The 14,884-nt window shown below is 41.5% G+C and overlaps 2 protein-coding genes across 2 annotated transcripts; both read left to right on the top strand.

Annotated features, from left to right (window-relative positions):
• The first annotated feature begins 388 nt into the window (after nt 1-388).
• LOC128456628 (organic solute transporter subunit alpha) lies at nt 389-6,087 on the top strand. Its single transcript, XM_053440871.1, has 8 exons — nt 389-2,412; nt 3,037-3,188; nt 3,269-3,342; nt 4,106-4,264; nt 4,458-4,569; nt 4,658-4,804; nt 5,691-5,796; nt 5,922-6,087. Exons 1-8 carry the CDS (start codon nt 2,337-2,339, stop codon nt 6,065-6,067), a joined length of 972 nt encoding a protein of 323 aa, XP_053296846.1. The 5' UTR covers nt 389-2,336; the 3' UTR covers nt 6,068-6,087.
• Nucleotides 6,088-8,225: 2,138 nt separating this feature from the next.
• si:ch211-244c8.4 (uncharacterized) lies at nt 8,226-12,510 on the top strand. The gene has a single exon (XM_053442078.1). It carries the CDS (start codon nt 8,406-8,408, stop codon nt 11,559-11,561), a length of 3,156 nt encoding a protein of 1,051 aa, XP_053298053.1. The 5' UTR covers nt 8,226-8,405; the 3' UTR covers nt 11,562-12,510.
• The last annotated feature ends 2,374 nt before the right edge of the window (nt 12,511-14,884 follow it).

Below are 14,884 nucleotides of genomic sequence, written 5' to 3'. Positions count from 1 at the left end.
CCTCTCTGTCCTCTCCTGGCAGCTCCGTCAAGACATAATGTTGCTCTAAGTAGAAATGATGCTCAGCACGGAGTGGGATTAAGAGTTTCAGTAGATAGTAACAGATGTGTTGTGATATTCCTGAGTGAGTGATCGCCCATGTGAATGTACTCATGGCAGTTTAATGACTAATCTCACTGATCAAACTTGGATAAACACACCCAGATGCATCTATACTGAGAACATTATTCATGCAGGGTGATTTGAATTCTTCTGTATTAATAAATTTAAGAAACTAAAAATTGTGGTTCTTCGGGTTGTCTGTCAGTCCCATTGTTGTCATCCGATACAAATGTTCAGTTGAAACAACTGTAATGAGACTTTGCAGATTGTCCTATCAGCTTAAACTATAGGCTTGTCCATGTTCTAGTCAAGATATTTGTTTTTGATGCAAATTGTTTTTGCCTGAGCATGGCCAGAAAATTCCAATCCTTTGGACTATGGTTTTATCTTTCGCACGTCAATTTTCCTCATTAACTATTGGGTGGATGCCATGAAATTTATCAACGACATTCATGTTTCCTTCAAGGTAAATTGTGAATTTCCATCATTTGTCCAGTACTTGGGTTAATGACGAGCTAAACCCCTACAAAAACTTTTCATTACCATGAGCTTGCTTGCCAGCATTACCATTTTTGCACAATTTACATAGACACCATTGTGTCCATAAGTACAGTGACAAAGAGCATCTAGCATGACTGTAGACTTTGTCTTATCAAATAACAGTGACTGGGATTTTTACAGAATTTCTAAAATAAGTGTGTTCCATTGTGAAAGAATTGAAGAGATGCCAAGTGAGGAACGTGTTGATCAGTTCTCAGTTCCAAGTAAAGTTAAATATTAAATCCATGATGGATTTATAGTCCTTAGATGTGGAGTGATGATCATGTACAGATTTATAAGCACATGTATTTCACAAGAATGAACTGACTCAAGGCAACTCTTCACTTTCTCAAGCTCATTAAAAGTTGAACCTTGCTGATAAGATTGAACGAGTGTTGGTCATGAAACGAGCTGACTAACACAATGAGGTGGGAACCACACAGAGGTGAGTGACCACAGTGTCGTTCACCTCTTCAGGACCGGAAACAGATAAAAGCTGAATGAGGGTCAACACTCATGCTTTGCATCGGGAAAAGTAAATCCATTTAGGCTTTACATGTTAGGACTGGGAGAAAGAAAACTATCAATAATCTATCCAATACAATTTTAATCACTAGCAATATAATAAGGAGTTCAATATATATCGATATAATACCTATGCATCATGGCAGAGTAAAAAGTTACAACACATAATCGATCATCTTCAGAGTTAAAGAACCACAGCCTTTAATCAGGAGCAAAAATCTGACTTTAACCCGTAAATAAATAATAATGTGACATTCATTTTGATAATAGTCATGATCGGCTCTCATTAACTATTTAAATGTTTTGCCATTAGGCTCTATCTACTTTGGATGTAAAATTTAGGTAAAAAACATTTGATCCGACAATAATAAACGCAACCAGTCTCCTATAATGTCTTTTTCTTTGCCTCTTTGTCAAACTTGCCGACATGTTGTGATAATTTGTTTAGAGAAGATACATTTTCCTATATCATTGGATTAAAATGGTTATTTCTACTGAAATAAACAGGTTTCCTTTCTCTTTCGGTCAAAACTGAAGACAACAAAACCTCCAACCTTAGCTTGCATAAGAGTGCTGGCGCAGCACACTGTTTTTAATAATTAATTCTGCCTCAGTCATTAGTAATATCCTGAGCCTTTGAACTGTGGGACACAAAACGACAAAATATCAACCAACACAAACAAAATCATTTCATCTAATTAAACAGAGAAGTACTTCATATGCACTCAAGGCACTTATCATTTTTTTTTATCTTTATCTATTTATAAGCTTTCATTTTTAGTGGAAGGAATATAATACGCCTTGTCAAAGTTCATGCATGTTGACGCGCACAATGAGTTTTATTGACCTCGGAGTGATTTTAATAGCTGTGACTGTCGTCTGTGAATGAATGAGTGACAGTTAAATATATATGAGGAGTTCTCATAAACGTTTAAGCTCTGAACCTGTCCTTCTTACTCCATTCCTTAAAAGTTACTTAAGGGCTAAAGTACACTCGCCGTCTGCTGCAAATCTCTGCTGGACACAGCAATGTAAAGAGGAAACACGTTTACCTTGTTTTGTTTTAACTACTACAACCCACTACTTTTTTGTAGTAAGTGGGTGATTCGATTTTTCTAGACCCTTTGTTTTTAAACTTTAGTCTTTTGGAGAATTCGCACCTGCATACCATGGAGGAAGCTCTCAACCGCACCATTGACCCAGCATGTTTACAAGAGCCTCCGCAGGCGATCGACGTGATAAACCGTAAGTGACCCACATCTCTACATTCAGCTCACTGATAACGTTACCTTAATGCTAATAATAATCATTTTTGTCAAATTGCAAATTGTTTGTGCAGCACCTTCCATTCAAGAAATGCCTCTCAAAGTGCTTTAAAACTGAGAAATGCTTAAATGCAAAAATGTATGTGAAAGGTACAGCAATGTGAAACAAGTTAGAGAATAAATAAATCCCATTTAGAATAATACAAAATAGATTACTTAACAAGAATTGCAGTTACATCCTCATCCATTTATTTTCTGTCAAAAGACAGGAAGTCGTGGAGAGTGTTGATGCCCAGTTGTGACAGTGTCATCTGCAAACCTGGAAACATACAATGTGCTCTGGAATGATGTAACCGAGGGGCAGCGTGTAGTTTTCCTTATCAGCACCGTACTACGGTGCTCAGGGCAGCTCACTCTGTTTATCTCTGTGTCTGGAAGTCTTGAACGTACCGGGTGGTATTAGTTTCTGCTTTTAGCCTCTTGTTAAAAAAATATCAGTGTTCATCAGTACACAATCAATGTTATAAAGTTGTTGACTGTTACCACAACAATGTACCTTTTCAGCCCTGAGGAAAACTCTGCTTTCTTTTTTATTTGTCCTCAGAGCTCGATAAATTTGGATTTTGTCTGTACGGCATCCTCACCCTCATGTCCTGCATCTCCCTGCTGCTGTACCTGGAGCAGTGCGTCTATATTTATAAAGAACTGCCCTACCCCAAGAAGACAACCATCATCTGGATAAATGGTGCAGCACCAGTGAGTGGGTTGGGAAGGCTTCACAATATGAAATCTCAAAATGCTATATCAACAGTAAACTTGAAGATTTGTTTTTTTAGGTCATCGCTACCATGGCTTGTTTCGGGATGTGGATCCCCAGGGCAGTTATGTTCACAGACATGACGTCAAACTGGTAGGTTTTCTCTACACTGTCTAAATGGGTACACATGGCAAAATACTTTTAAGGATTACTTTCACTAAAATTTCTAAAAAGTAGAAATATGATGTTTGTTTTTATTCTTATTTTAAGACTAGAATGGCAATCAAAAGAAGTGCATTGTTCCGCCAATGTTGCCATATTAAACTACATTTAGATTTGTCAGATCGGTATTAAACTTTTGGATCCAGACCAAGATTGAATGCTTTCTTTCCTTAATCTGTCCTGTAGTGTTTGCGTATTCCTGCTAATAAACAATCTAACCAACAAGCAGTCAGGGGCGAAAACATAACCTCCTTGCTGGAGGTAATAAACGATAATTTAATGAACTGTATAATCTTGTAAAACTAAAACATGGATGACTAGAGTTTTGGCCAAAGACTTCAAGGTTCCCATCCTTCTGACCCTGGAGAAACAGTAATACTACTATAAGTAAGGTGTTGGCACAGTTTAACTACCCGATGACTCATTACATGCAAAGATCAAAGATCATCTCCACCCAACATGTGCTCATCTTTACTAGAAAACAGGAAATCTCCTCTGTATACAATGTTACATTTTATGTTCCCTGACTGTGACTCATGTAAAGTGAATGGGTCAAACCATGAACATCTTGAGTTTTTCCTCGAATGTCAGGAGTCGGTGTGATAATAAATTAATTACTGACATATGGAATCGGACGCTTTCCTTTTCAGAGAAGCACAAATACGCCATCACAGACCTCTCTTCCTCTCTCTAGTTATTTTGCAGTGGTCGTGTACAAAGTCTTGGTGCTGATGATCGAGGAGTACGGCGGCACTGATCTTTTTCTGAAGAGGTTTTCTGGTGAAACCTTCAAGATCAGCGTGGGACCCTGCTGCTGCTGCTGTCTCTGTTTACCCCGTGTACCCATGTCACGGTATTTATACAGATACTCTCTAGTTATTGGAGCCAGATCAGTGAAAATCTAAGTCTGTGCTCCTGAATTGAAATTGATTTGGCAACTAAATCCCACTCTCTTATCTATATCCTTCTTCCTATATTGACTAGACATTGTCTTAGGGTTATATTCACATCTAAAAGGCGATCTTTCTTTGGTTGGGATCATTCAGGCGAATGTTATTCCTGCTGAAGGTGGCTGCTCTTCAGTATGCAATCCTAAAGACAGTGCTCTCTGTCCTCTCCATAATACTGTGGACAAACGGCAACTTTGACCTCTCTGATGTAAGTGTAATCTGGCTACACACACACACAAAATAAAAAATAAACAAGCATAGCATAAAATGTAGGTATTTCTTTGCTTCTTTTTCAGCTGGAGATCACAGGCACAGCTATCTGGATCAACCCGTTCATTGGCGTTCTCACAATAACGTCCCTCTGGCCTGTTGGCATCATCTTCATGAACACTAACAGTAATCTACGCAAAATCAAAATCATACCCAAGTATGCCATGTACCAAGTGAGTCAAACAATTGTATTTATCCAGCATTTCTTCACACATCATGAGTAAAACCTATTCTAAAACCTCTTTATGCTACAGATTAAACTTCACTAAGGCCCAACAGTCCCCTTATGAAACCACATCTAAATCCGCTAGATCAGCATTTTTTTTCTGCACCAAATTGCCTAACTAAATGTCTCACCAACTATATTTCAGATTTGTGCCAAAACATTTCTTGGCCCGTGTCCCATCCTTTGACAAAATTTCATGGAAAGTTGTTCAGTAGCTTTTGCATAATCCTGCTGACAAACAAACCAAATAAAAGAACCAACAACAGCCAATGGAACTTAGTAGAGCACGTACCTCCAATCAAGCTGCACTAAATTTCACAAACACATAGATATCAGTTCCCTTAATCTGCCTGATTGTGTTCATCAAGATCCACAAATTATTGGAAAATTATGAAAAGTTTGAAAAACACCCTGTCCTGCAATGTTTAAGAAAGTTAATTATTTTCTGACGCTACACAATGTTACATGAACACATAATGTTACATAACCCTAACCCTAACCCAGCAAACAAATGGACAGGGTTTGAAAACACATCCTCCTTTGTGGAGGGAAATATGAAACTAGATGAGAGGATATCCTCTTCCACAACTAAAACTTTCTTCCCTTTTAACATTTCTGTACAAAGTAAAAGAGTAAGAGTGACAAGGATTATGGGAAAGGTGTTTCAAACTAGAACACAATCACTGCAAATATCCACCAAAGTGTGAGTTCTTTGTTTGGTGCCAGAACATGAAATCCAACAGGAAATAACTGATAAGCAGAGCGACTACACGGTCTAACTTCTTCTGCATGTCTACTGTATCTAACTGATCAGGAATTGTTTTGCTCCTCAGCTAATACTTGTGTTGAGTCAGCTGCAGACGTCAATCATTAACATCCTGGCCTTGAATGGAACCATCCCGTGTTCCCCTCCCTTCTCTTCTACGGCTTGGGGATCCAGTAAGAATAAAACAATCGGTGAAAGTCTCTCTGCATCCGCTGCTGGCGGGTGAAGTGAAAAGAAAAGAAATATTTATTTAATTGATCTCTTCCTCTCTCTCTCTCTTCTTCCCTCTGCCCTGCAGTGCTGAGTCAGCAGATCATGATCATGGAGATGTTCATAATCACTTTGGTCACTCGGTGTTTGTACCGTCGCACATATGACACACTTCCCACTGAGGCGCATGACGACGACCACAAGGAAATGAAGCTCGTGGAGCATGATGTCTAAGAAAGGACACGGATTTTAGTTAAGAGACCATTAAACAGTCAAACTGGAAACCGAGTCTGAATCTGAGTCTTTTATTTTGACATGACAATAAACCATTTTGGATATGTGACCTGATTTTGAAAATGTGCCCTAATTTGCATATAATTTGGGGATGTAATCCTGATTAGCATATTAATTTCATCATTGCAGATATCTATGATAACCTCTTGACTATTACTATCTAAAATGCAATCATGATTAGTTACAAAAGCAATTGCAGATAATCTTCAGTATAATTTCTCCTTGTTACAGTTTTATATATGTGAAATTACATTCTTATTTATGTTTATATTATTTAATTTTGACGAGTTCAAATAGATTTGTCAGATTAAGCAAGAATTCCATTTATTCATATCTTTAATGTAAGCACAACGGTGGATCTTATATGACCATTGACACAAGTGACAATTGAATTGTTAAGGATGATAATTAAATTTAGAAATCATTGATTAGAATTGAATTTTTTTTAAATTACACTATCAATATGTCGGTTTGGGATTTTAATTAGTCTTATTGATATTTACATTTGTTCTTGCTGCTCCTGTTACAACGTTAAAACACCACATTAGTGAACAATAGACCAAATCTCCTGCTCCTGGCTTAACACGGCCTGAGAAAACAGCCGGATTTGTTCAAAGGTTGCTGACCCACTTACTCAGACTTATTTGGGCCAAGAAATACATGTGGGTGAGGCAGCAGCTTTGTGCCATGCTTTGTTTCCAGAGGCACCACAAGAGGCCGCACTTGTTCCACTTGTTCGTCATCCATTCGCCTGACAGCGAACAAGAGTCGCCTTTCCTTGACTCACGACTAATTTAAAAACACTCACAATGTCCTTAAATGCCAGAAAACAACACTCATATTACTAGAAACAAGCTTTATATTAGTAATTAAAGGTCAGGCAGAGAGTCAAATAAATAGTTATTTATTTTGGCATGGAATGGGTAAATTTTTTTTAAATAGTTGCACAAAGTTTGATTTCTTTTTTGGTTAAAACTATTTTAAAATGAGTAATTTGCCATCATTCATCAATTCCTGTTAACATAAAGCAGGACATTCATGAAACAAATAGAAACAAGTTGCACATGACTAGTTAGGATTTAATTGAATTCACTTTAACTGCCGAAGTGTTTATTCCAATAGAATGGAAAAATAATATGGCACATCAGGCCCTGAAGAGTGAAATTAATGAAAATGTATAATGTTAGGAACACTACCTTGATTAAAGGATTCATTTGATATTCGAGTGCCCATTAAACAAAATTAATTTAACAAAAGCTCATATGGTCATTAACACATCACGTTACTGGCTGTAGGATCATAAGAGGACTCATCAAAACTGCTACCCTTCTACTTTACAAAGTGAAATCCGCTGATTCATTTACTGTTATGTAATTGTATCTCAATGGCTTCATTGTCTTCAGGACCGGTGTTGACTCCGCGAAGATGTTCAAAAGGTGAAACAGCCTCAAACAACATCTTGATTTTATTATAGAAACAGCAGCGTTTTCCTTCACAGGAAGCATTGTGTTTTTTTTAAAACATTTTCTCTGAATTGCATTTAAAATGTTTATTTTTGTTAAGTAAAACACTTATAGTAACCTAACAGATTGAAAGAGGAATATGAAGATGAAGATGTAGGTTAACACGCTAGTGACACTTTATGATAATAACTATTTATAGAACTGTAGGTTTATGTTTTTTTTTTTACCAGACTGGCACGGGTTATTGTAGGTTGAGGTGACAAAGTCAATGTGAAAATAACACCATTTGGGAAAAAAATTGAATCTGTTCCACTAACAGATTAATATGCTGCATATAGACATACACTGCATTAATCTGGATGAGATGTTTATATAAAGCCAGATCATTTGGAACTCAAAATTTGGCCATATTAATGGAGTATTTGTCTTTGCTGTTTATGTAAACAGAGTCATCAGACACAGGGGAGGAAAGAGAGAGAGGCAGGGAAAGCGGTGGGTTGATGACAGCCCCTGGCTCTGCATTGCTGACGAAAGCTGCTTAGCTCCTCAGTTGCTATGGCAACCGGGGAGAGCAGCCAGACCAGCAAAACGAGGCAAAGGGGAGGGGCTTTCCAGGGAGAAATAGAGGAGAAAGGGCTGGATGGGAAAGATAGACGGAGAGAGGGAGACAGACAACCGATAAAGAAACACACAAGCAGCCGAGATTAAGCGAGGCTACGGACGAAGGAAATAAATGCCCTCTTCCCTGGCTGGGGAATAAAAACCGCAGCTAGTGACTGGAGGATACAGAGAGGGGGGGGGGAGGCAGAGAGAAGATGGATGTACAAACGGAAAACATGGACCCCCCGCCTGGTGAATCCCAGCCGAGTGGAAAAATCAGAAAAGGATTCAAGCTGTTTGGCAAACGCAAGCCAGGTAACATCTTTTCTATTCGAAGCAAAGGGGATGGAAACAACAAGTCACCTGTTAACAAGGGCAAAACCATAGATGGATTATCAGACACCGGTGCACCAGATATGGAGCCAGAGTCAGACAAGGAAAAAAGACAGGAGGTGAGTCAAGGAGAAAAGGAGCAAGCAGAAGAGGAGCCACTTGGTGAAGATGGCGTTATGGCTGCAGCAGCTGCTCGCGCCTCCATTTCTTCCATGAGCTCGGCCAAGTCCCTCAGCTTTCTGTCGTTGCTGAGGGGTGGCCGGAGAGGAATGGGGGACCGGCGGGTCCAAACGGTGTCCCAGCCGGTGGGTCGGCAACGTCGTGGGCTGAAGGGTCTCTTTGGCACTGTTAAGTTCCGCTCAAAAGATAAAGAGGAACAGGAGGATGCCCCTCCGAGTCCACTTCTCATGTTGTCCCGGGCCAACAGCGTGGAAATCATCAAGGAGGACCTCACCCTCACCCCCAAGTTCCAACCTCGATCTCTGGACAGCCCCGAGAGCGAGAGCTCCGAGCCCCTCACGAGCGTGACAACACCGGGCAGGGAAGTCCCGTCCCCGTCAGAGACCATAACCCCCCAGCTGACATCAGGGAATCTGAATAGAGCTGATGAACTTGTCCCTCAACCACCCATGGTACCCGGTGAAAGCAGCCTGAGCTCCTTGCTGGCCGACATCTCCTCTCTCCTGACCTTTGACTCTATCTCAGGGGGTGGTGACTTCATGGCTGATGTGGAGGCAGAGTGGGGGAAAGCCAGCAATGCCATCAGTGCAGCGGAGAGGGAAGTCACGCCATCATCTGCATCTTTCTTCTCCAAACCCACCATCTCTTCTCCGGTGACTTCTACCTTGGTCAGCACAGCTCCTACGGTAAAACCCTCCTTCCCCACAGCAGCATCCAGCCAATCCTTCTCTCCTCTGACAAAGACAGCTCCATCCTCCTCACCCATTGCCAAGCCGAGCACAATCATCACAACATTGACCAAATCTTCCACTTTGACAACTCCCTCAGTCAAACTGAGCTCAGATTCTACTGCTGTCTCCAGCGTAACGATTAAATCAACTCCTACACCCACCGCAACAGAACTTTCAAAGACTCCTGTCACGTTTACAAGTCTTTCAGGTCCATTGATGTCTTCCTCTTCAATAACAATTAAATCCACACAGAGCTCCACCACTGCTACAACCAGAGCTCCTCTGAGCACCCCAGCTACTGTAGTCAAAGCTCCCTCAGCTAGTCCAAACCTTACCTCGACGGCTAGCAAATTGGCTTCAGAACTTGCAGCACCTTCTGCAACCGATTCAGTAAGTAAACCCACTCATGTAGCAACTCCGCCGCTCTTATCAGCTAAACCTCCACCAGTAAAGCATAGCCCTCCCACCCCTGTTGCTTTCACCCAACCTCCACCTGCTAAAGTAGATTCAGCTAGTGGTCTGAATTGGCAAACTTCTACTTCCTACAAACCTTCCCTTCTAAGTTCCTCTGCAGGGGAAGCTAAAGCCCCAGTAGCAGTATCAGCAACCTGTACTGTTACATCCAAACCCCCCTTTCCTCCACCAGTTATCCCCTACAAGATAACAACGATTCCTACGTCAACTACAACCTCAGGCTTAGTGTCTATGGCCAGTTCTAAGCCTACAATCACCTCCAGCCCAATGGACCTAACTAAGACCCCTCCCTCCCTTGTTACTCTTCAAGATTATTGTCCTCCTTATGTCCCGAGTTTTATAACTCAACCTAGCCCTGCTTCTGTCCCAACTCCATCATCAAATTCTTTAGATAACATTCCTCCCACATCTAAACCCACTCCTGCACCGCTCTCTCTAGATAGTGAGCCCCCTGCTCCCAAACCAACTCCAGCCCCTTCCACTCATGCTGTTGTTTGCACAGCATCCCCAACACCTCCTATTCTGGATCAGATCTCTAAAGTTCCTCCTGCACCTGCTCAAATTCCGACTTCTTTGTCTAAAGAGCTCCCTGCTCCTGCTCGGATCCTAATTACTGTATCAAAAGACCCTCCTGCTCAAATCCCAGTTAATGTTTCAAAATACCCTCCTGATCAGATCCCAGTTTCTGTGTTCAAAGACCCTCCTGCTCAGATCCCAGTGTCTGTGTTCAAAGACCCTCCTGCTCAGATCCCAGTTTCTTTATTCAAAGACCCTCCTGCTCAGATCCCAGTTTCTGTGACAAAAGACTCTCCTGCTCAGATCCCAGTTTCTGTAACTAAAAACCCTCCTGCTCAGATCCCAGTTTCTTTATTTAAAGACCCTCCTGCTCAGATCCCATTTTCTGTATCTAAAGACCCTCCCACTCAGATACCTTTAAATGTATCTAAACCCCTTCCTTTGCCTGCTCAGATCCCTGTTTCTATATCTAAAGACCCTCCTTTCCCTGGTCAGACCTTTCAATCGAAAGCCTTTCCTGCTCCTTCCCCTGTTAGTCCTCTTCCCTCTGGCCCTGCGCCTTGGCAGAGTGAAGCCCCAAGCTCTGCTAAGATGACAGGAAGTGGACAGGTATCACCAGATTGCCAACTGGTTAATCCAAGTAGCACAGGTATCCTGGGGGCCCAGACCAGGCCGTCCAAAACAGAAGAACTGCATAGTGAGTCTAGAACAAACCTCCAAGGCCCCTCCAGAGATAAGAAGAGCCCACAAGTGAAGGCATCAGTGCTCAGCAAAATACCCGTAGTTGGAGGGGGCAGAGCAGGCAAGCTACCTGTGCGGGAAAGCCAACATTTTGATGATGAAGCAAGCAGAGACCCACCTACTCCAGAATATGAGACACCCCATTTCAACTCACATGACGCAGCGAGAAGCATAATAAAACACACCCTGGAGGAGAATCAGCAGCCTCCTCAGCCAAAAGTTCTCCCCAGTGTACAACGTGACTCAAAGATCCCTGTGAAGCACGGTGCAACTGCCTCCCAAATCCCTGTAGCTAAAGAACCCCCTCGTTCCAAGATACCCACGTCCAAGGTTCCTGTCCGCAGGGTTGGCAATAAACCTGCAGCTGCAGGAGGCAGCACCCAGACAAGAAGATAAACAATGGACTGAACCAAGCAAGGATACAGATTAAGGCTTTGACTTCAATGTTTTTCCATTCAAACTACATGACCACCCTTTTTTTTATTTAATTTTTCTATACTGTTATTCTTGGCTTGCCATCTCTTTGCTTCACAACATCGAAAGCAGCAGTAACATAATTAAGGAAGCGGACAGCACTCAAGCACAAAACATCACCACAGGGAGCTCAGGCAGCAAGCCTGGCTCATTGGTTCTGAGCCAAATGGACATGCACTCAGGAAAGGTTCAGGGTCACACCTGGACACGCAGCAGCATCGGCAAATAAGGATAAGCAAGATAAAAGATCTTCTGGGAACAGTCACACACACATCACATGGGCGAGTGCCTTTCCTATGGGTGCTTTTCCTACAGACTCTCAGAATTTGTCCAGTCTTTTCTACAGTACTTTTAACTTTTGTTACTCCCACTTTTTGAAGGAACTGTCAAATGTTTTTTGTCTTTTCTTTCCAGCAAATCTCTTTGATAACAACCAGATCCTTTAGCTTTTATTTATGTCAGGGGAAGAACAGCAGGAGCTCTATAAATAAATGCAGCGACCAAATTTACATTCCACACCTACCCCTGGATGTTATGTAGCAGAAAACATGCCATTCTTTTTTGCACAAGATGTCGAAATGTACAGCGCTTTTGTGTCAGCCTGCCGATATGTAACTTGGATCAGATCTCACTGTGAACTATGGGAGAGACTTTGGTTGGAGGGAGGAGAGGCGGAAATAACTCCCAGCATAACGGACAGGAGCCATTATGAATGGCACTGCTGAAAGAGACAGACAGGATGCTGGGATGAGATCTCCAGCTCGTAAACTGACACATCCATATCCTTATCCAGCTTATACTATAAGATGAGAACAATATCTGTGTGTACAGTCTCATCTATGTTGTTCTGTTTCCTATTTAATCAATAAAACAATACGAGTACTTCGCGAGATGAGATCTGTTTAAATTGTGAATTATATCCTGTATTTTAACAACGTGCAGGTTTGCGGACAGATAAGAGATGTGATAGAAAACTATTTACTGGGAAGTTACATCACTCTGTTCGTAAATGACAAACAGTTTATATTTCCGCAGACAGATTCCCAGTGAGGCTCAGCATCTTACTACAGCCTGGGCTCAGAGTGCCCTCATAGGAACATCACTATGGCATAATTCGCACTCCAAGCTCACTGACCTGAAAAGAGAGCACATGAATGTCAGCAGAGCGCCAATCAGCTGCGAGGGAAAACGCTTAACATGCATACCTTATTATCAGGAAAATGGTCAGGGAATGTGTGTCATTGCTATTCTTAGTGTGACACGCACCCATCGCATGTGATGAATAATTCCCCTCGGACTGAGTGGATCGTTTGATTTGGACATTTAGATGAAGCTCGATAACATTGCAGACAAAATGTGAGCCTTAGAGACTGTCGATGATGTTGCGAAAACACAGAGCAAGTAGAAAACAATTAAAAGCAACACTAATAGCTACTAGGGGGGAGCTGAGAACCTCAGATTAAGGAGAGGAAGCTGGTCTCAGTCATGGGGTTAGAAGAGTCTGGGAAGAAGTTAAGGACAAAAGGTGATTTTTATTCTCTTTACAAAAAAGTAAAAGCACTGCGGAGGTGACACATAAAGACCTCTCTATACTTGAAGCCAGAGGCTGTGAGCTGTGAAGAGAAGACCATCATTTACCAGAGAGAAACACGAGGATTTGACCACATCAGGTGCTGATAAAGACTGCAGGAGGCCAAACCATCTCCCTCAGAAAAGAACAGTTTGACCCCCAGGCTGCGACAACAGCAACACATGGTTGCCTTTTGGTAACACCTGTGATTCGGGGTGAAAAAGTGGCCCAAAGAGCATGCAGATTTATAATCACGCCTGTTAGGGCAGAGATCAGGCTGCTTATGGGGCCTCGCATTGAGTGATAAATTACAGTATGCCCTTTTTACAGGAAACTATCGCTACGAAGGATTCCTGCAGTTTTAAAAAGGGAAATGAAACCAGCACAATCAGTGAATGCTGCCTTTTGTCCACGTTCACATTCACATGATTTTCCCAGCAATGTGGCTTTCATGCTTGTAAGTGATAGTGACAACAGCCTTAAGTGAAGTCTAACCAGGGAACATGTGGGATTAAACTTCAGAGTTATATTGCATAAGCAGTCTCAGTCTGTTTAGAGGTTGTTTGTGTGTTTCTCTGCAAACACAGTGGCTCTGTCTTGAAGAAGAGGCCACTCGCTCCTAAACATAGTTACACATTATGGTTTTCACAGCACCCATAATGCACTGAGGCCACCCCAGTTTTCTGTGATCTGTGCGTGTTTATGTCTGCTTCAGCCTCTGGAGAGACGATGTGCCTCTTTAGAACCTAATTTAGCATGCTTCATTCTAGTGTTTCCATGCCAACCCCACTAGGTCAACCAATCGAAAGCTGCCAGTTTGTGGAGGAGGAGTTTAGGAGCATGAGTGCACTAATGAGCACAAGCACGATATACATGCTAATAAGACACCCAGTCATCAGTTCACACACAGTTTTAAAGTGAATCACTGAGTTGCAACATTTTCATGTATCCTCATTATGATTCACTGTAATTTTGAGACATATTTAGCATGTTATTATGTTTTCTATATTGTGTTTCAATATTTGTATTTGCATTGACCAGCAATGTATTGAAGCAAAGGTTTTCAAGCTCTGTACAAACATAAGTTTTTGAGGCAGTTGTAATTTTTTTTTCCATTTCCTTCTACTTTATACTAAATTTAAAATGGTGATATTGTTCTTTTAACTACTGAACAATATAAATGTACAAGTGCAGCAGAAACAATAAGACGGTTTAGTTTATTTATGAGTTGCTTGACAGAAAACTGACTGATAAATGGTCTGTATGTATATAGAGTTTTCTGGTCTTGATGACCACTCAATGCGTTTTACAGTACAGTTTTCACCCATTCATCCATACATTCATATTCATACAGTGCCTCTACGTGCAGCACTTCCTTTATAAAAGTAGCACAGCTGTCAGTGGCAATTAAGGGTCAGTATCTTGCCGAAGGGCAGAACGGGAGAAGACTGGGATCCAACCGCCTATCTCCTGGTAAGAGGATGACCCGCTCCATCCTTCGGGGCCACAGCCGCCTGAACTCAACCTGAACTAATAACTTAACAGATCCAGGTCATTTTTCACGTGGAAACATTTCAACTTCTCAAAAATGACAAATTGTTGTTGATGCAATTATCTCAGGCTACATTAAATATAGAACAGGTGACTTATTGCTCAGAGAATAATTCACTGATCT

The sequence above is a fragment of the Pleuronectes platessa genome, chromosome 15 (assembly GCF_947347685.1).
Source record: "Pleuronectes platessa chromosome 15, fPlePla1.1, whole genome shotgun sequence".
Lineage (NCBI taxonomy): Eukaryota > Metazoa > Chordata > Actinopteri > Pleuronectiformes > Pleuronectidae > Pleuronectes > Pleuronectes platessa.
Note: the sequence above shows the minus strand (reverse complement) of the source record. Positions and strands in the feature narration are given on the sequence as shown.

What these genes read in the sequence shown, in the direction of transcription:
- LOC128456628 (XM_053440871.1), top strand. Translation starts at nt 2,337, where the DNA reads ATGGAGGAAGCTCTCAACCGCACCATTGACCCAGCATGTTTACAAGAG. An exon ending in ACAGACATGACGTCAAACTG is followed by an intron (nt 3,343 to 4,105) that starts GTAGGTTTTCTC and finishes TCCTCTCTCTAG; the next exon opens with TTATTTTGCAGTGGTCGTGT. An exon ending in TTCTACGGCTTGGGGATCCA is followed by an intron (nt 5,797 to 5,921) that starts GTAAGAATAAAA and finishes TCTGCCCTGCAG; the next exon opens with TGCTGAGTCAGCAGATCATG.
- si:ch211-244c8.4 (XM_053442078.1), top strand. Translation starts at nt 8,406, where the DNA reads ATGGATGTACAAACGGAAAACATGGACCCCCCGCCTGGTGAATCCCAG.